This window comes from Mirounga leonina, unplaced genomic scaffold (assembly GCF_011800145.1).
Source record: "Mirounga leonina isolate KUSES-001 unplaced genomic scaffold, KU_Mleo_1.0 Mir_174, whole genome shotgun sequence".
Classification (NCBI taxonomy): Eukaryota; Metazoa; Chordata; class Mammalia; order Carnivora; family Phocidae; genus Mirounga; species Mirounga leonina.
This window is the reverse complement of record NW_023270451.1, coordinates 40,874,570-40,896,004: the sequence shown is the minus strand read 5'-3', so window position 1 is coordinate 40,896,004 and position 21,435 is coordinate 40,874,570. Positions and strand designations below refer to the sequence as shown.

Here is a 21,435-nt window from a genome sequence, read left to right as displayed (position 1 = left end):
AAAGTACCTACTGCTTAGGAAAATATCTAGTGAGATATCCGACAGTATGTCATCTGAGGTTAAGAAAGCAAAAGAACATGGCTTACTAATGGAACTATAATCACATACGTTTATACATGCATGTTCCAATGCAACGTCCCCCTTCCAACATCACTCTTCCTTCCAGTGCTTTGCGACATAACTATATCTAAGTAAAACTTTTCTAAAGGAACTTTAACAGTATCTACTTAACCATAGAGGCAAGTTTCAGAAATTCCAAGCAAAGTTGTCATCACCTAATTCAGCATGCATTCACTTAAAAGAATGACGTTACAAAGTAATAAAAAATTTATCACTTTGTTTTCACTTCCATAAACACTTCTCTTTTTTTAAGATTTTATTTATTTATTGAGAGAGAAAGTGTGCGTGTGCGAAAGCAGAAACGGGCAGAGGGAGAGAGAGAGAATCTCAGGCCAACTCTGTGCTGAGCGCGGAGCCCATGTGGGGCTTGATCTCACAACCCTGAGATCAAGACCTGAGCTGAAATCAAGAGTCAGACACTTAACGGACTGAGCCACCCAGGCACCCCCATAAACACTTCTTTTTTATAAGTTTAGTAAAATAGCTAAATTTTGTTTTGTTTTGTATAAAGATTTTATTTATTTGACAGAGAGAGACACAGTGAGAGAGAGAACACAAGCAGGGGGAGTGGGAGAGGGAGAAGCAGGCTTCCCGCCGAGCAGGGAGCCCGATGCGGGGCTCGATGCGGGGCTCGATCCCAGGACCCTGGGATCATGGCCTGAGCCGAAGGCAGACGCTTAATGACTGAGCCACCCAGGAGCCCCTAAAGTAGCTAAGTTTTTACTTTGTTTAAGAAAAAAGAAATGGATCTTCCTCTAACATATTGGCAAATGTTAAAAAGCTGTTAAATAGATATACAGTGCTCTGTGAACTAAATACTCTGAAATGCCTGCTAACTGTAACTAGCACTCTATAGTAATGATAGTAGTGGTGGAGGTGGTGGTGGTGGTAGTGATGCTTGAAGGTTAATGCTTGTGAAGCAAAATCACAGAATATCCCTCTCCTGTTACTTAAAAGTGAAATAAATAGGAAATTTACCAGCACCCCCTAAACAATACAAGGAGAACATCTTATGCCACTCATTTTAATGTGCCAAGGAAAGAAAATTCTGTGCAGTTTATTCCAGTTCTAACTAAATGTTTCTCAAGAGGGCATTTGGAGCGGGACAATTCTTTGTCCCATATACTGTAAGATATTTAACATCTCTGGCCCTTCACCTAATACCAGTCTCATTCATTGTGACAACCAAAATAAACACAGCCACACATACTTCCAGACCTCCCTGGAAGTGCTGGAGGTACAGAGGGAAGCCACATTACTAACTGAGAGGCACCATACCTAACCCCATCCCTACATTCCAAATGTATACGGAGACAAGGTGAGTCAACAAAATCCTGATAGTTCTCCAATTTGAAGAGAAGATTAAAAGATTGGGTAGGTAATCCTATTAGAATAGAAAAAAGCCTCAAGAATAGAAGCCTCTATTTTAAAACACAAGATCTCAAGAGAGACGGAAGTTGTGCAGAATGTGTACTCTTCCAGAATACTGTGATGACTTGAGGGAATAAGCAGAAGCCCAAGGGTATGGCTACTTCCCCAACGGAAAGGAATGAGCCTTATAGAGGACATTTAACAGGATTTTAGACTGTAGTACCCAAGATGCTTGTATCCTATCTGACACAATCTCAGCACTTACTCTCCGCCACCTCCATCCCATCAGGCTAAAGACGTATGGAGACAATAACATTCAGTCGTCAAGCTTGTAGCACAGACAGAAAGGCAAACTGATTTCAGATGACAGAATCAAGGATTCACTCACCCTGTATCATAGCAAATAGCTGGGTTTAAACAGAGCTGTCCAATTAAACACATGTAATATGAGAACATATGGTAAGGCAATTTTGTAAACCAGGAAGAAAAAAGAAAAAATATGATATATATGTTATATATGTATAACATATATATATTACATATATACATTTATATATATATATATATATTTTTTAATACATAAAACACATGAAGAAACTAGTCTGAGAAGAAACACAGCCCAGGAAACAAAAGTAGATTCTCTAAAGGACAAAATAAGTATGTGATTCTAATAAAAAAAAAACAAGATGATTAAATGATAGAACATTATAAAAGGGAAGATCACAGGGCTAAGGGGAAAAATGAGAAAAACAACTACACAAAAGAACTCACAAATCTAGTCCAAAAAGAAGCAGCAAGAAACAGAATAGATGTGACTTAAAATTGATAAGGCAGAGGGGAAAGATAAGGATATTAAAGCAATAAAAATAAAAAGCTATGCTATTAAGAACAAGCATAATTACTTATCATAAGGAAAACTGATGTCCCAAATGTAGATCATCTAACAAGAAAAACAACAAATAATAAGTAAATCTAACAGAAATAGATACTCAGAGATACACAAGAAAAGTCCCTTGAAATCAATAACTGAGGGGTGCCTGGGTGGCTCAGCTGGTGAAGCGACTGCCTTCGGCTCAGGTCATGATCCTGGAGTCCCAGGATCAAGTCCCGCATCGGGCTCCCTGCTCAGCGGAGAGCCTGCTTCTGCCTCTGACCCTCCCCCTTCTCGTGCTCGTGCTCTCTCTCTCTCTCAAATAACTAAATAAAATCTTTTAAAAAAGAAAATGAAAAGAAATTAAGAACTGGTTCTGAAAATCAAAAGGATATGCCATACAATGGAAAAAATGGAAGTGGAGCTACTGACATTGAGATACAACCTGGTTACATTATTTTATTCATAAAGGAAGAAGCCTGTGTGCTCAGGCTACTCACATTCAAATCAAAGTCTAGTGCAGATATGGTTGAGTGGCAGAACTTAGGGCACACATTTGTACCCTGGTTGCTCAAGAGGCTGGGAAGTAGATTTTCTGGATTCTTCCTGGGCAAATGGGATATTAAAAATGTGGAAAACTAACAAAATGTAGAGAGAGTGTTATAAAGATGTTAGCCATCTGTGCCAGCCAGCTGGCTGCCATGCTATATAATAGCAGCCACAACAATAATATGCTTTTCTGTTCAACATGGGGCCCATGGACCAGCAGCATCAAGGAAATGGTGAGTGCAAAATCTTGGACTCCACCCCAGATTGACTGAGAGAGAATCCGCATTTTAAGAAAATCCCTCTGGTAATTCCAACATGTAGCAAAGTTTGAGAACTGCTGCCAGTGTAAGAAAATGCAAGATTTTTTCATACAAATGAAAATGCACTCACCTCCCCAAAAGGGGAAATTCAGAGTCTCATCAGTTCTTGCGTCCAGCTCCAAGTCCAAGATCTCTGGGTGATGTTCTCCTCTCTAGTTCAGTCATAATCTTGTCCTGATAGTCCACAGCTATGCACTTAATGAAGTAAACCATCACCAACACCCTATATAGAGTAATAAGTAAATAAGGGAAAAGGGTGAATGAAAAATAAAACTAGTTAATACATATAAATATAATAAACATGTTATATGTTATAATCTTTTCATATTATAATTATATATTATAGTATATAAAAGCATACTATATATAACATAATTATATACATATTAATATAATTATATACATACATCCAAGTTCCCTTGCCCTCAGCCAGCACCTGAGCTGGTAGGAGTTCATTACCTGGTGGAGTGCCCCCAATTTTCTTCCTGAGAGATCTAGCAATTAGTGGTTCTGCCTGTGGGAGGCTGTTCCAGTATCCCATTAACTTTATGCCACTAGAAGCAATACCAGGAGGTGTCTAAAAGATTCTTTAGATTCTAGAAATACTCCTTTTCGCCATCATTGCATAACAGCAATCCTCTTACCCTTGACATTCAGGATCAATCATCCCAATCTACTTGGTATAATCCCTTCTTGCCTGTTTCCCCCAATCATAAGGAGCCCCAATTACCACATCATCAGTTCAGCTTCCAATTCAGTGGGACCATTGTGTTTCCCGATGAAGCATTTCTCCTTTGACCTCAAAACCAGCAAAACTCAAGGTGGCTAGGAAGGAAGTAAAATTTCTCTCAAGTGTAATAGTAAGTATAACAGTGAGAGGTACCACTCCCACTTTCACCCTTCATTTTTTAGACCATCCATTCTGGCTGTGGGAGAAACCATTTATTGGTCACTGGTTCAGAGCATGTGCCACACTCCTTCAGCCACAAAAGAATCTTCACTAGGCTGGTCTACATTCTGTAAATAGGATAAGACCAGTTGAGTCCTTTAAATTCAATCAGTGCCTTATTTCTTTGGTGGTAAACTGAGTTCCTTAGTCAAAAGTAGTATTTTTTAAGATGGCATGCAGTGAAGAAGGTATTCAGTAAGTCCACTGGTGATGTACTGACAGAAGTATAGTGAGAAGGAAGGGGAAATGTCTCCTTTCACACATTTTGTTACACAATTACATAATTATATATGTACCCATTGAAAATATATGTATTATATTGTTTATGTGTAGAATCACTGGATATATAGTAGTAGGCAACTTGGTTCTTTTTTTCTCTCTATAATCTAGAGACTGTAAATACAGATCTGTTTTATTTTATTTTATTTTATGCATTTGAGAGAGAGAGCAAGAGAGAGAGAAAGTACAAGCAGAGGGAGGAGGGGCAGAGAGAGAGAGAGGAACAAGCATGCCTCCTACTGAGCAGGGAGCCCAACATGGGGCTCAATACCAGGAGCCTGGGATCATGACCTGAGCCAAAGGCAGACACTTTACCAACTGAGCCACCCGGGCCCCCCAACACAGATCTATTTAATTCTTTTTAATTTTTCTTTGTGTTCCACAATATAGATGCATCATAGACTATTTAGCGATTTTCATATTGTTTCCTCTTCTTGGCATTAACTATATGTAATGAATATTCTTGTACAGGCCTCCTTGAGTTCATGCACAAATGTTTCTCTAGGGAAAAGCCTTAGTGAAAGTTATGGGTCACAATATATGAATATTTTCAATTTTAGAAATATAGCCCAAATGCTTTATATTCTCATGGTGGTAAGTAAAAGCATCCATTTCCCTCATACTCTTGGACAACTATGTTATATTATCAAACCATAATTTTTGCCCATCTAATATGTATAAAGGTTATCTTGGTTATCAGAATGCATTTCTCTGGTTGAGTACTTATGTTTGTTTTCTTATGTATGGTCATTTACATTCCCTTTTCTGTTCTTATTCTTTGCCCATTTTTATTGTCTTTTAGTTATGGATTCTTATTATGTTCTAGATATTAATCCTTTATATATCTTTATTACAAAAATGTCTTCCAAACTTTATCTGAGCTTTTTTATTCCATCTTATCTTCAAAAGTTTTTCTTCTGATGTTATCAAATTCCTTTTGGATTTGGATTTTAAAAGAAAAATCTAATTTAAAATGTTTTCCCCACATGGGGCGCCTGGGTGGCTCAGTCGGTTAAGCACTGGACTCTTGATTTCAGCTCAGGTTATGATCTCAGGGTTGTGAGATTGAGCCTGCATTGGACTCTGCCCTGGACATGCAGCCTGCTTAACATTCTCTCTCCTTCTCCCCATCACCTCCCCTCTTTCTCCCTTAAAAAAAAAAAGTTTTCCCCACCACAAAGAAAAAAACATATTCTTGTATATTTTCTTTTAATATTTGTATGTTTTTCCCAATTCTTTAGATTTTTAATCTGAAATTATCTTTATGCATAGTATGAAATAGAAATCTACTCTTTTTCAAATGGCTAGTGAATTTTTCCTGCATTGTTTATTGAAAAGTAAATTCTTTTCCACTGATTTAAAATGCCACCTTTTTTCATATACTGAATTTCCATATATACATGGTTGTATATTAGTCTATTTGTCTTTTACTATCTGATCATCACTATGTTAATTTGAAAAGATGTTCAATTTAATCTTTTCTTTTCAGAAAACTTCCTATTGAACAATTCTATTATTTGACGCAGAATAAAAAAAGTGGCATCTATGGAAATGATTCTTTGTAAGTTTGGGGTTTCTTTTCCTTATTTTGGACCAAATAATGTTTTTAAGTGAAAATGAGTTATATGAGAAATAAAAAAGCCCCAAAATGGGATCTTTCAGAAAAAGTGTTCCTTTTTTTTTTTTTTAACAGAGATCATTAATAATAGAAGCCAAGACCAAAGAAACAGAAATAAAATAAACCAAAACCCACTAAGACTTTGTGGAATTTAACAAGAAAAAAAAAATACAAAATATGGAATAGTAATGTTTGAAAGAATTCACACAAGTCATCTGGGTCCATTCCTCTGCCTTTGACCTAGTTAATCTAATAAGAATCTGTTAAATTTCTTTAAAGGTTCATAGGAAATGCCCCAGCGCCCTCAGCAAAATTTTTCATCAGGATCTTATGAGGATAGAGGTTAATTATGACAATCTACAAATAATTTGTAATAAAATTACTCCCTAAGTCTCCTTTTTGGATAAGGAATACTTTTTAATTTATCCTTTGCTTAGAGGAATTATTTTCTAGTATATTAAATTATTTTTTCCTCTTTGAAATAGCTTGGTATATATATTACAAAAGCATACTTTTTAATTTTCAGATAAAAATAAAACACTGACAATACTAAAGTAACAATGAAAATATCACTTCTTTAACTATTAGAACCGTTAGGAAAGTTTATAGGAAGGAAGTTAATATGGAGTTTAGCCACAAGAGGGAGGCAAGAAGACATGAATTTTGTGGTTGCTAGGCTCTGTTTATCCCTTTGGGATCAGTAAACTTCGAAAAGTAAATGTAGAATGCAGCAGTAAAATAATGGACTGGTTCAAGTCAAGGAACTAGTGTCTGAGCATTTTTAATTTTTATTCAACCTTTCAAACTTTTAATTTTTAAAATAGCTTTCCTTTAAATTTGTTTTTTCCATTTTGAATCAGAATGCATTTTAGGTATACACTTGTCAATATCATAGCCAAATTTGTCACATGAGAAAAATTTTAGATGCTGATTTAACCTATTTAATGTTTCATAGCCAACTCAAGACCCCTTGGATTCTTCATATTCATTGCCCCCCCTTTCCCAACTCAACCACAAATATAACTGGAAGACATGTTTTGGGTCTTTTCTTTTTTTTTAGTTCCAAGCCTACACACCTGGAGTCCAAATAAAGAAAGATATTAAACCTCTTAAAATTAATGTGAACTATATATTTATAATACACTGTAGACTCAAAAAATTATATAGCTTATGTACCACTTTCTAAATAAACATACAAATATTGAATAGTATATTCCATTTTATGGATCTTTGCTATCAACGGATAACACTGTATTCATTTTTCATGCCCGAAATACTTCAGAAATATCCTCACAGGCTGAAACTAAGTGTTGAATCCAGTAAAAGCAGGTGACAGTCCTTCTCTAGTGTGGACTTTGTTCCTGGGCTTCAGTATTATTTCTTAGCAGGCAGGGCTCAGAGTAATTAGTAAATACACAACTTTCAAATGAACTGAGTCAGAAAAGACATGGCTCCAGGAACTTGTTCAGTTTTGTTCTAGCCTTTCTGTCAACTGGACAATATTTACTATCATGAGAGATCAGCAATCCTGGGCAAAAGGACAAAGCACACAAAGTACACACAGTACTTATGTATCTTGTCCACCTGGCCACACTCAGGTCACTTTAGGTCATGTAATTGTACCCATACATGGTGTCAGGCTGCCTCCAAGCACTCTGGCAATTGCCTGATTATGAAGGTGAATGTCAATAAGAAGCGGAACCATATTATCATTAGAAGCAGTCAGTCCTGAACCTGCACTGCAAATAGGAAATGCAAAATGAGTGGCGAGTGGGACTGAAGTCAGATGGATCAACAGAACTGAGTTATAAGGATATCATATCTCTCTATCTGATCAATATTCAGTGTTCCAGAAAGTCAATCAACAATATTAAAGACACTGTAGTTTGAAAATGGGATACATCATTATTCTTAAGCAAATTTCCAATAGGAATGTATGCTTTAAAAAGTTCTAATATAAATATAGGATTTATTTCCTGTTTTTATTCTAGGATGCCCAAACCACCTAATTCAACAGTAGGGTAAGTATATACTTACATTTTCCTTCCCTGTTACAATCAAGAAAAACATATTGGCAATCCATATGTCTCAGACAGTGTGAGGATAAATGTGCCTTTTCATGAAAGATTTTTTTTTTAACAAGTGGGAGAAGAGGCTGGTATTATATACCCTGCTAACCTTTTTTTAATAAACTTTTTAATTTAGTACAGTTTAAATTTACAGAATTATTTGAAAAATAGTACAGAGTTCCTATAGACCTCATACCCAGTTTCCCTATTAACAACATCTTATATTAGTATGGTATATTTGTCAAAATTCATGAGCCAATATTGATGCATTGTTATTAACTAAAATCCTACTTTATTCAGATTTTTTTAACAAAAATAACCTTTATAATATATACAAGATATTGAATGCAATCTTGTATTATACATAGACTCAAGACACAGAGTCCATAGCTTGCAGGTCTTAGAGTAAAGTATGTTTTGCTAAATCATTACCAGATATAACTCAATACTATTAACTAAGAAATAGTTTCTAGAATCTGAGGGGAAAAAATTTCTGCCTTAATCCCAAATGATCAGAATTAACTGGGGCCTCTCCCTGCCTTCCTAACTTCTGCCTTTTATCCCTTCTTCACAAAGCCAAAATCCTGGCTACAGACAAAACCAAAAGGACCCAATAATGATGTATACACATTTTGCAAATTGACTTTCTTCTATCAAGGGGACTAATCCCCAGAAAAAAAAAAAAAATGGCTTATGAAATTTTTTGGTTCTTTTTTTGTAAATTAACATGATCTTGGTCTTTAGAATTAATTAAGAAGTCAATCTCTACTTTCTGATCATGGCTTTGTAACGAGAATAAGATACAATGAAAACCAAGGTAATGGCCTTTGTCAGGAAGTCCTTACCAACATCAGATTAGTAGAAAATGGGGCCACCCTGCCCTGGCCTCTGGGAGCATGCTAGCATTTATTTAACTTGTTGAATGATACTCTGATAAAGATTAGAAATAAAGCAGTTAGCACAAGGCCCGGCACATAAATGCTTTATTGTTGTTGTAGTAGTAGTTATTGCTGGAGTTAAAAATATTTCAAGGCAATGTCCTCTGAGTACAATTCCTATTCATACAGTAGTTACAATGTCTCAGGACCTCCCACATTACCCAGAGATATTCTGTAGGGACAGTGTACAAATGTGACCATTTTGTGAAATATTCATACCACATTTCCTTAAACTTCATCAAGTCTGTGGGAAATGGTATTGGAAGTTTAAAAATTAATCCCTCATTGATTCCCCATTCCCACTAATTCTTCCATCTTTGGTCAACCTGACACATACTGGGAAAAAATCCAAGAGAATCAGGATGAATCTTCTTCCCAGATAAGTTAATTAGCACATATTGAGACAATCATTACACTCTATTTACTCAGCCATTCTTTCCAATATGTTTTGTTATGCCTCTGACTGTTGGACAATATTTGAACCCCAGCATTTCTCATTTCATTCTTCACTGTCCCCAGGGTCTCTTATCTTTCTTGTCCAGGTCCCCTGCTTCCTGACCACTCCACCTGCAGTCCCCCAAGGCTTTGAATGTCTAAGAACTTCCCCTGGAACATGGGCTTTTTACTAGACCTCAGTGAACTCCATCCTTTCCTTAGACTGGATACTCTCTCCATGAGCAAAAATGTGTTCATTCCTGTTTTATTTACACAAATAGTTTGCTCAAACTATAAATGATCACTTATTTTCAAGCCAATTTGTAAGGGGAAGTGAATTTGAGAGGGATAGTTAACTATAGAACCCACCAAATTAGACAATGAAAATATTTATTTAGAATAAATGGAAATCATTGTGTCTTCTATAAAATGAAGCATTGCTTCACTGAAAGCAGTTTCTAGGCTAGTGTTTTTATGACTACAAGGGGCATCAGTTAGTTAGAACTGAGGAATGAAAGTCTTGATTCTATGTTCTCATGTCATCACAGAGTTGACGACCTTGTGCCTTGTACCAAGCCATGTAGTAGTTGATGTGGTGCTTTTTAAGCAAAGTAAATAAATCAGAAAAGTGCTTAGTGATTCACAATAAAATGATGCTACACCCAAGGCAAAAATGTGTTCAACTGAGAGAATTTGTGACAAGGGCAAGAAAACCAAATCACTTTACACAAAAACAGAAAGAACTAGCTGGCCTCGTAAATGACTTTTGCTTGGAGTCAACTTTCTCTCTTACACATCAACCTTAACTTCTTGTGGTATCTAGGACAGACCAGGAACTTGTTGAAATATTATACTGCTAGGTATTTCAGAGGCCCATCGAGATGCCAAGACTGCTGAATTCAGTACAGATTTGCATCAGTGAGCCAAGTAAGCAAGCATTAGGGGCCCAGATCTGAGCCAGCTATCACAATTTTTTTAAACCTCTGCTATTTCTTTTAAGAACTCTGCTAGTTTTTCAAATCATAAGAAAATTATATCCCTGTGGGTTACTTGTTTCTTTTCCCATCAGTATACTAGTCTTTTTGATTTCTAAACAGTACTGTGTACTCTAAACAGGCAGTATATTTTTGTTGATTGACTGCTTAAAAGGAACAGATGGCCTGGATTGAAAGTTCAATGCAAGATGGTGAGAAATCACTTCGCATACTGAATGCCCAAAATGATCCCATAAAATAAAGTACTGGGATCCTCTTAAACAAGAGGCAGAAATTGAAAGCAACTAGAAATTCTTCCTATAGCATTCTAAAAACTACAAATTCCATGTATCTTCTGCATTAGTTGTGAAAGTTATTCCCTGATATTTAGTATGATTTATTTTAAAAATTAATTTGTCTCGCAAAATTAAGAAAATCTCATGTTTAATGGAATATATTCCACCAGAAAGCTAACTCCATGAGTCTAGGGACTTTGGCTCACTGTCATATCCTCAGGGATTAGAACAGTACCTGCTACAAAAAAAAAACAGTACCTGCTACAAAAAAGGATCCCAATAAATAACTGATGATTAATTTTTTTCAATTGCATTTCTTTCTATTCTGTTTTGTTTGCTCAACTAAATCTCAGAGAAATCTGTTGCTCATATCCGACTGAACACCCATACCACACACATATCTCCCGCGGTGCTATGTTCCCAACCTTTACATCACCTAAGGATCTCTACACAGGCATTAAAGCCCGAAGCCAACAGCCATTTCCTCCCACTGTGCCAACAAAGGCTTATGATACAACGATTTTGAAAACAAGAGGTAAAATGTGATTTGATATAAGAATATTGATTCTTCTCATATTTGAATTGTATTCAATAATAAAATTAAATAAGGTATGGGGCACCTGGGTAGCTCAGTTGGTTAAGCGACTGCCTTCGGCTCAGGTCATGATCCTGGAGTCCCTGGATCGAGTTCCGCATCGGGCTCCCTGCTCGGCAGGGAGTCTGCTTCTCCCTCTCCCACTCCCCGTTTGTGTTCCCTCTCTCGCTGTGTCTTTCTCTGTCAAATAAATAAATAAAATCTTTAAAAAAAAAAAAATTAAATAAGGTAGGGCAAAGAATTCAAGTCACAAAAAGTGTGACCCACCAATAGATTGTGAAATTTGTTCTTAACTGTGGCTGCACTTTAGAATCATCTGTGACCCTACCACAGACCAAGTACATCAGATTCTCTGCAGGTGCTCTTAACTTTTCTTCTTTATACAGAGCCTTCCATGGTGGAATCAGAAACCAAGCACTGCAGAATTAATTGTTTTTATTTACCTGTATTTTCTATCTTCATTTCCTTCCTGCTCTCTTATGGGTTTAGCTTTTAAAGATTTCACCCTAGCTCAAGTGAGTAGCACAAGGATGATATTTGGTTTAGATCATCAGGGTCTAGACACGGGTATAGCAGTGGTGATGAAACTGAAAGACTGTCATTGAAATAAAACTTAGAAGGTAACGGGAACAGTTTGTTTAGGTCCTCTTAACACCTTGGGGCATCTTCTTCAGATGCAAACCTAGGGGTCTTTCCAGATGTGTTTTATTAGGATGGTAAGCCCATACATTAGTCGTCAAGACTCTCCCACACTAGACATCTTAAAAGAGAGAAAAAAACCTATGGAGAAAGACTGAAGATACTAGAGAAAAGGTAACTGAAGGTGACAGAACAGGTGCATGGTTGGCAGAGAAAAACATTTGTTGAATAAATTTAGGCTGTGGGGAAGGGAAGACCCAAGAACTGTCCTATAATGCGGTTCCTCTGTACATAAATATTGAGGCCCAAATGTTTGCCATCATCAATATCGGCTTCAGTACCTTATCAGGAGATAGTAACATTTCGAGAGACATAATAGTGAAGTGTTTAAGAGCTATGGAGTCAGACTGCATGGGTAGAATTCTAGCTCTGCCACTTACCATGGACCATAGCAAAGTCTCTCTTAGAGGACTTTAAAAAGATGAGTATATTGTAATAACTCTTATAAAAGACCTTTCCAAAAACTACTATTGCATTAGGTTTTCTACTCTTTTTTTACACTTACCTTAACTCTTCTTTAATAGAAATCAATACTATATGGATTAAGAGTGCAGGCCCTTGTACCAAATTGCCTGAGTTTGAATTATTCCACTTACTAGCTGTGTGATCTTGGGCAAACTGCTTCTTTTCTTTGTGCCTCAGTTTCGTTTGTTAAAGTGGAAATAATAGTACCTTCCTCATAATAATGTGATGATAGATATAAAATACTTAGTACAGTACTGGCACATGGTAAATGTTCACTAAATGCCAACCTTCACTCTTATTACCCCTGAGGATGGATGTTCAGAGCATTCTTTAATGTGGAACTTACTATAGGCCCAAAGGAGGCCATGCTGTGTTTGATAAAGCTTATCAAACTACCACTAATACTTAAGAAGCTAGAATCTTTAAAATGTTCTCTTTCAATATCTTTTTGGTAAGCAAGTACTAATTCTATGTCTTGATATTTGGTCAGGGAAAGCCCAAATCAGGTGGTATAGAAATGTATTTGCTAAGCATTCAGAGACCAGAAAGAGGATCCAGGAAAACTTAAATTTAAAAGTTACAACTTACCTACAAATCCCTTTCATTAATCAGAGAGGTGCAGTACAGGGTTCTCTTATGCTTCTGGCCACACCTCGGGTTAGACAGTCTCACTGTGTGTGGCCACGTGCTGCTCATTAAGGGGAGCAAGAATTCAAACAAAGCTATTAACAGTAGCTAAAACAGTAGCTTATTAACAGTAGCACCTGCATTGCTCTCTACCTCCTATCATCTCGTTTCTATCCACTGCACCCCAAAACCCCATTCATAGGAAACTGTTCTTGAATATTCGGGATAACAGTGCTCTTCCTGAAAAATTTCAGGTAATCCTTACAGATATGAATTGCTTGATATTCCAATGGATTCAAAGAAGAAAGCCTTGACTTGGCCAGGCCAGGGTGTATATTATGATGTAAGTATCTTTTAAAATGTGTGTTTAAAACAAAGTAAAAAATGTTTTTACTGTATACACTTATAAAAACCCAAAAGATGGATTCTTTTGTTTTCTATCTGGTTAAAAAAACTTGAGATTTTGACCATGATTCACATTTTTTGTTTTCTTAGCTGATTTCACAAACCTTGGGCAGTTATGTAACATTTCCACGATTACAAAAAAAGGTTCCCCACTGAAAGAAGGTGGAGAGCTGTGTTTCACTCACTGTGTATCCCCCAACTATATTCTTATAATTCATAGTATATTAAGTAATTCCAAATATACAGAGTAAATGAAAATTTTTCAGAAAGATTTACAATTTATTGTCCCAACCATAGAATCAAAAATAAAACAATGGCCACTGTGCACCGAGCAACTGCTCCACACTAAGCACTTTAGATACAGTAGGTCACTTAGCCCTTACAATAACTCCTAAAGGTTAGTATCATCATTCTCATTTCTGAGGCTCAGAGAGTTTGTGGCTATCTTATAACCATAGAATTCAAGCTTGTCAGGCTCCAGTCTCTGCTTTTAACCTCTGTACCAGGACTCCAAATAGACAGGAAGAAAAATTTTAAATCATGAAGGAAAAGATCCACACATTTGAAAACTGTAACAGCTGACATTCATTGACCAATTAGTCTGTGAGAGGCAGTGGCGAGCGTTTTCCATATATTATCCTCTTGCATCTAAGAATCTATGAGGTAGGCAAGAAATAATTATGCAAGGCTAGAAACATTTGAATTTTACTTGGGAGGACCACTGTGGCAGGCCGGAGTGTGGTCCCTGCAGTGTCACACGGTCATCTCCAAAGGAAGCAATTTTGTGTTTGTTCTTTGTAAAGTTATACATTAAGAAAAATCCTTAAAGAATCATTTGTCTTACTGGACTTCTTCATTCTTTCAAGCAAAATCTGTATCAAAGCAACCCAGAAATATGAGAAGTTATTCTCGAGACCATTCCATCATTACACATTATAGCCAAAGTCTTCAGCTCTGTGGCTTAGTTTCTTCTTTCAATCTCCCTCCCTTCGTCCTGCTCAGGAAAACGCTGCTGTCCCCATATCTCACCCCTTTGCAACAATCTTGACTAGCTCCCCTTTACCTAAGTGTAAATCCTAAGGCTTTAACTGAGCTCTGAAAACCCTTCAGAGTCTGGCCTTCCTTACTTCCTACAGCCTGGCTCAGCTCACTGGTCCTTGAACAGGTGGACGGCCATGTCCCACTCCTGGAGTGCTCTCCTTTCACGGCCTCTCTGCCTATCTCAAACTTGCTCATTCCTCAAGCCTCAGCTCAACTCTAATTCTCTGCACTGCAGAGCAGAAAGTGAACCAAATCAGGAGACCTGTGTTCTAGTTATTCCTGTATCTGCCATTTGTTCTCTTGGTGATATGAGAGATATTGTTTCTCTTCTCTGAGCTTTCACTAATAAAATGTACCTATAAGATTTCAGTAAAATCTATCCTATAAACTTCACAGGATATGAGGATATGAAAGATATAAAAGCACTTTGAAAAATAGAAAGTGCTATAATTTATAAGCATTATTACTCCAATAGAAATGATTTCCCCTCTTCTGACTTTCTATAACACTCACTATAACCAATAACTTTTCTCATGTATTTTATATCTCGTCAACTAAATTACAAGCTCTTTAAAAATGGAATATTTTATAATATGTATATTCCCCACAGCACTTTGTATGTAAATATTTTTGACTGATTTATCTGACTCTTCTTCCAATGATTAATCTGACTTTCTTAATCTGTTCTAATCTTTTCAACTTTTCAATTATTCTTCTGGTTTATCCCTAATTCTAATCAAGTTTTGCACTTTGCTGGACAAAAAAAATAAAAATAAAATTGATACTGAGCTTGATGGGAGTACCTCATGACTCATCTCCCCCCACCCCACCCCTGCTTAGGATAATACCTATACTTGTCCTCCCCTGCCTTTCACCACTTCACTGGGGGAAGTGGTCAACTTTATCTGTCATGTTCTATTTTTGTTAAAGGAGAATATTTTTATAGTATTTACCTTTCCTATTGCTAGAACAGTGGTTCTCAACCTTGGCTGCACATTAGAATCACCTGGGGTGCTTTCAAAAATCCCAATTCTCAGGCTGTACCCCACCCACATCATAACTGATGACATAATTATAATCATCATTCTCTGAGGGTGGGAGGAGATGCAGGGACACAAATAAGTAGGTCCAAAAATATATATCCTGGCTACAGAACAGAAAACCCCAGAAGCCAGATTTTAGTAGTTTCTATCCAAGCCAATAAGACAACATGTGTAACATTTGGAAAGAGTATAAATTTTAAGGTGGCACAGCTCCTGGCTCTAATATTTATCAATTGTATGGCCCTGAATAATATATTTAACCCATTAATACCTCAATTTCCTCATAGATAAAACAGCAGTTATAATGCACTCTACCTCATAGGGGTTTTCTTGAGAATGAAATGCATGTAAGAGCACTCAGCACCATATTAGCAGACAGAAAGCTTAGAGTTAAGTGTTAGCTTCTGCCAGTGCTATTATTCCAATAATTATAACACTTTGTTGACCTAGAAGATTAAGAAATGGGTAGGGGCGCCTGGGTGGCTCAGTCATTACGCGTCTGCCTTCAGCTCAGGTCATGATCCCAGGGTCCTGGGATCGAGCCCCACATCGGGCTCCCTGCTCCATGGGAAGCCTGCTTCTCCCTCTCCCACTCCCCCTGCTGTGTTCCCTCTCTCGCTGTGTCTCTCTGTCAAATAAATAAATAAAATCTTTAAAAAAAGAAAGAAAGAAAGAAAGAAAGAAAGAAAGAAAGAAAGAAAGAAAGAAAGAAAGAAAGAAAGAAAGAAAGAAAGAAAAAAGAAAGAAAGAAAGAAAGAAAGAAATGGGTAGTCTTGGAAAGGGGAATATTTTAACCTTTTCAGTTCTAGGCCTTAATTTTAACAGTATTATAACCTCATTTTGCTCCCATCCTTTTACTCAGGCATCGCAAAAATCCAGATGCCTCTTCCCACCCAGGCCCCAGAGCTGTCCTCTCTTCTTATCTCTTTGGCCTTGTCCAGTTTTCCCCAGCAAGGCCGCTAACCATTGTGCTGCCCTCACCTTAGCCACGGCCTCTCCTCCGAACCACTCTCTTTCCTCGGTGACCTCTTCCCACTGGCCATTTCTAGCCATCACCAAGCCAGTCAGGACATTCCTTTTCCTCTTATAACTGGCAAACAAATAGGTTAAAATATTTGACTCTTCTGGACTGTTTTTGTCATTACTTCCTCAAATGGCCAAAGATTTTTGTTCTATTTCTCAAGAACTCAAGCGTCTGGTCTTAGCTTTTGCAATACGAAAATATTCTTTAGGATAAAATCTACCTTGAAATCTTTTTTTTGAGGGGGGAGGGGCAGAGGAAGAGAGAGAGAGAGAAAATCTTAAGCAGACTCCATGCTCAGCTCAGAATCCAATGCAGGGGCTCAATCTCATGACCCTGAGATCATGACCTGAGCCAAAATCAAGAGTCAGACACTCCACCAACTGAGCCACACAGGCGCCCCTTGTAATCATCTTTTGAGTAAGATGAGATATAATAACCACAGAGGTCAAGTGCCATAAACCTCTCTAACCTTTGCCTGTTTGAAATATTTTTTTTATGTTTTTTTTTATTTTATTCTTATGTTAATCCCCATACATTACATCATTAGTTTTAGATGGCCTGTTTGAAATATTTTAACAAACCATTTTCAAAGCCAAACTGAGCCTACTATCCAATTTTCCTTAACTGTAAATATTTGGAAAGACCTTTGGCTTCCCTTGTAAAGATCATCCACTCATATCACCCTTACAGAGGAGTGTGGTTTCCTTCTTGAACCATCTTGCCACCTTTCTAATCTAAAGTGCCCATCCCCCTCCTAGAGATACATTCCTCATTCCTAGGACAGTTCTGTCTCTCCACCAGAACACCCATAATCCACACTCATCCTCCAATAACCACAATGGATTTGGCAAGGACACAGGTACCTCCTTTAGGAATGTGTCCTCAAATAACTGGCTGCCCACAGTTCACCTCTCCATCACCACCAGCACCCTGGGCCCCATCCTCCCACGTGCTCATTTCCAGCAACAACCAATGCATCCAGAATGGGAAATAAACTGGTAGGCTCTCTCTTCTCTACCCTGCATGCTTCCCCATTTATGGTCTCGCCCCTCCCCTCTACTTTTCCTCCTCCATCTCAGGCGGCCTTTCCTCGCATTGTGCATCCTCTTCTCCCTTCAACTCTCTCTTCCAAAGTCCTAGCTAGATACCAAAGGAAAATATATCTCTGCCAGTCTCTCATCTCTTATTTACAAACACTCTCTCTATTCATTTCGTATGTAAATGAAAAAATTCCTAATCACAACTTCTTAATGTAAAAATGATGCTGATACAAAAGAATTAAGTGAAACACGATCCACTAAGGAACCACCGTACCCAGTATTAAGCTCTCCAAAGGGCAAAGTCTCCAAAATAAACCTGTTCTTGTTCCCCTATTAAACCTGATTAAGCACCATCATTCAAGACTAAGAACAAAAAACTATATTTAATTTCTTGGTTTTTTTAATGTGTTACAACAGTATTAATTTCTGTTATTTTGTGGCAACTAACAGAGTTTTGGTGCTTACCACAGGCCCTTAGAAGCTTGCACATAATTGTGCATGTAATAGGTATTCAGTAAATATTTATTAAGCAATTTATGAATTACATAAATTTTATGGGCTACTGGGGAATGTAACTACAATTTATATGGCACTACTCCTCTGAAAATGTATTCCAAATTTAAAACAACTAACATCACTCCTTTGTAGACTAGAGTATCTGCCTAGATACCGACATCTCAGGAACCAGAATTCCTTCCCGCTTTTGTACTTATCTTGCATATATTGACACAAACTTCACCCTGTGAATAGTACATTTAACCAATTAATTCCTATTGAGTGGATGATCACCAGCAGCCCCTCTCTCACTATCCTCTCAGAATACCATTAGCTTAACATACTGAAAATTGGTGAGCTCTCTACTCTCAAATATTCCTGACTCTTTAAACTCTTCTCAAGATACCACAGGTTACAGTAAAAACTCACATCCCCTATTTTCTTCCTCTGTGCCCTTGCCTGCATTTCAGTAGATCACTGCTGTTATTTAAACTAGATTAAGACACAGGATTAATCCAGCCCCTTGGAACAATATTTGAAAAAAAAGTCCTTATTTCTAAGCTGGCTTTGCAAATCATGATAAAAAGAACAAAGAATAAGCAAGCCACATATTCATTAAAGGTTTATAGAGGTGGTTACTTAATACTTGATAGTCTTCTGTCAAGTGCCTTTTACCATGACTATTCCATACATGGAAAATGAGGATCATTCCAACTTCACAGTGTTGCTATAATCAGCATCACCCTTAGATCCAGGAACTTTAGAAGGTCCCATGCCTTCCTGCCCAGCTCTGGCCTTCCTCTGGCTATACCCCTCCCTATGGCACAGGATGTTTATGGGAACACGAGGATATATCTATCAAGAGCCCATGCTCCCCAGTCTCCCACCCCAGCCTGATGTTGGACTGCAGAAATCCTTGACCAAATGGCTTTGAACTAAGTTCATGGGGTCTCTTCCTCAGGTCCTCAGCAGGGGTTGACACTGCTTCCAAGCTAGTATATACCTCTAAGTCAAAGGGCTGGCCAAGTGATGGCTGTTTCCTGGAAGCAGAGATAATAGGTATAATGGAGCTTGAACTTGAGGGCCAGGGTACCCTCATATCCAAGACACTTCATAATTTGGGATGGAATTGGGGGTAGGAAGAAAGCAGTAAGGGATGCTGAGGCCAAGGGCCAGCAACTAGCTCTTTCTGAACTACCATGTCCCAATATACAATTAGGATAGTCTAAGAAGTCTAAATTTGAACTTAGTCTTCCAAGTTGTCATGAAGGTATTTTGTCAAGGTAGGAGAAAGGAACACACTTTATTTCTTTAACAGCTTATTTGCTTCATTTATAAACTAGTTAGACTAGTGGAATGTGGGCTCTCACTATACTCTAGCCCCAGAACCTGCAAATATTAAGGGTGGGCCTGACTGTCAGGACAAGTGCATAGTGTTCAAGAATGTTAATCCCATACTTTCCACCGCCATCCATACCTCTGCTCTTACTGTTCCTTCGGCCTCCCCATCTCTGCATGTCCTCAAAGGCCTATTTCTGTAATATGACATAACATGGTCTCTTGTCTCCTCCCTTCTTCTCTGATCCCAGCCCTACTTCCCTGTTCAGCTGGAATCAATCTCTTCCTCCCCTCAATTTACAAATAATTCTTTCTTCTTTTTTTTTTTAACAAATAATTCTTTCTTAACTTCTTTTATAACAAAGAGTTACTTTCCATCTTATAGTCATTTATGTTCATGCCTTATCTCCCCTCTAGTCAATATTCCTGGATGACTTGTTTCTGACCCATCCTTGTTCCCTGCCACTACCTTGCACATATAGGTACTCAGTAAATATTGAGTGTCATCAATCTGAAAAAAGTGAATTTCTAAACTGCCAAAAAGCCTGTAATGAAACTCACTCATTCATTTACTTTTAGACCTCCTTTTGAAAATACAAAATAAACTCCATAGTAAACAGTTATGTCAACAGAATAAAAAATTTTATTTGAATTTGAGTGACTTAAACTTCACCAAAAATCAATAAAATGAGGGCGCCTGGGTGGCTCAGTTGGTTAAGCGACTGCCTTCAGCTCAGGTCATGATCCCAGGGTCCTGGGATCGAGTCCCGCATCGGGCTCCCTGCTCTGCGGGGAGCCTGCTTCTCCCTCTCCCACTCCCCCTGCTTGTGTTCCCTCTCTCGCTGTGTCTCTCTCTGTCAAATAAATAAATAAAATCTTTAAAAAAAAAAAAACCAATAAAATGGGGGCACCTGGATGGCTCAGTTGGTTAAGGATCAGACTCTTGATTTCGGCTCAAGTCATGATCTCAGGGTCATGACTGAGCAGTGTCGGGCTCTGCCCTGGGCGTGGAGTCTGCTTAAGATTCTCTCTCTCCCTCTCCTCATTTCCTCCTCCCCCTCTCTTTAAAAAAAAAGAAAGAAAGAAATCCATAAAATATATCAAATGGTGCCACTTCAGGCAAGGAAAGAGAAGTGGGAGGCACACAATTTTTGTTGTACTTAGCCAAAGGAGTACCTCAGAGCCCTTTATGTCTCTAATAAAAGGTTACTGGAGGCAGAGTATTCCCAGGGACATTTCTCCAATGTACGTTATCAGACAGAGTCCTTACTAAAGCAAAAAACTTTCAGAGAAGACCTCACCATTCCTTTGGTAAAATATTGTGTTTAACTCTATATATGGTTAAGTTGCAGAATGTTAGTAATTAATAAAGAAAAAAATAGTATCCCACTTCAGCTTGGAATTTCCTTTACCCTCCTTCCTGCTGACATAGTGAATCAGCCCTTATTCTACTAGATAACATTAACGACAATAAACTTATGTTCATGTTCTAGTTTCCTAAATGCGTTGAGAGAAACAAGCCCGTATTCTACCCAAAACCTCCTAAAACCTTCGCTCCTAACACTTCTTTAAATTCGTGGGACCCTATTAGCTCTCTAAAAGAAGCCAACATACAAAGAAATCTTGAGAGGTCCCACTGGATCACTTCATACACTCACGATTTTACAGGTATGAGTTTACTTTAATCCAAGTAAAAAGAACAAAATTAGAATATCTGACAAATGCTGTTACAAGCTTGCATCTTCTAGTGTTTTTCCCTGTTTCTTAATCTAAGTACTAATAGAAGTTAGGGTGCGTGGTAAGAAACTGGGAGGTAAAATTCATTTTCAATTTATTTGTTCTAATCATATTACAAAGAGAAATGGGTAAGTTTT

The 21,435-nt window shown here is 37.7% G+C and overlaps 1 protein-coding gene and 1 pseudogene across 2 annotated transcripts in view; one reads left to right on the top strand and one right to left on the bottom strand.

Annotated features, from left to right (window-relative positions):
• The window catches only part of LOC118020881, a 139,235-nt pseudogene that overhangs the window by 102,996 nt on the left and 14,804 nt on the right, over window positions 1–21,435 (bottom strand). Inside the window, exon 2 of the transcript XR_004682039.1 lies at window positions 3,302–3,454. The product of XR_004682039.1 is annotated as a glyceraldehyde-3-phosphate dehydrogenase-like (transcript). The remainder of the gene's footprint in view (window positions 1–3,301; window positions 3,455–21,435) is intronic.
• Window positions 1–21,435, top strand: part of CUNH7orf31 (chromosome unknown C7orf31 homolog) — a 36,656-nt gene that overhangs the window by 11,977 nt on the left and 3,244 nt on the right. Inside the window, exons 3-7 of the mRNA XM_035020768.1 lie at window positions 5,949–6,020; window positions 8,069–8,098; window positions 11,143–11,324; window positions 13,430–13,518; window positions 21,055–21,229. Coding sequence (XP_034876659.1) covers window positions 5,949–6,020; window positions 8,069–8,098; window positions 11,143–11,324; window positions 13,430–13,518; window positions 21,055–21,229 — 548 coding nt within the window. The remainder of the gene's footprint in view (window positions 1–5,948; window positions 6,021–8,068; window positions 8,099–11,142; window positions 11,325–13,429; window positions 13,519–21,054; window positions 21,230–21,435) is intronic.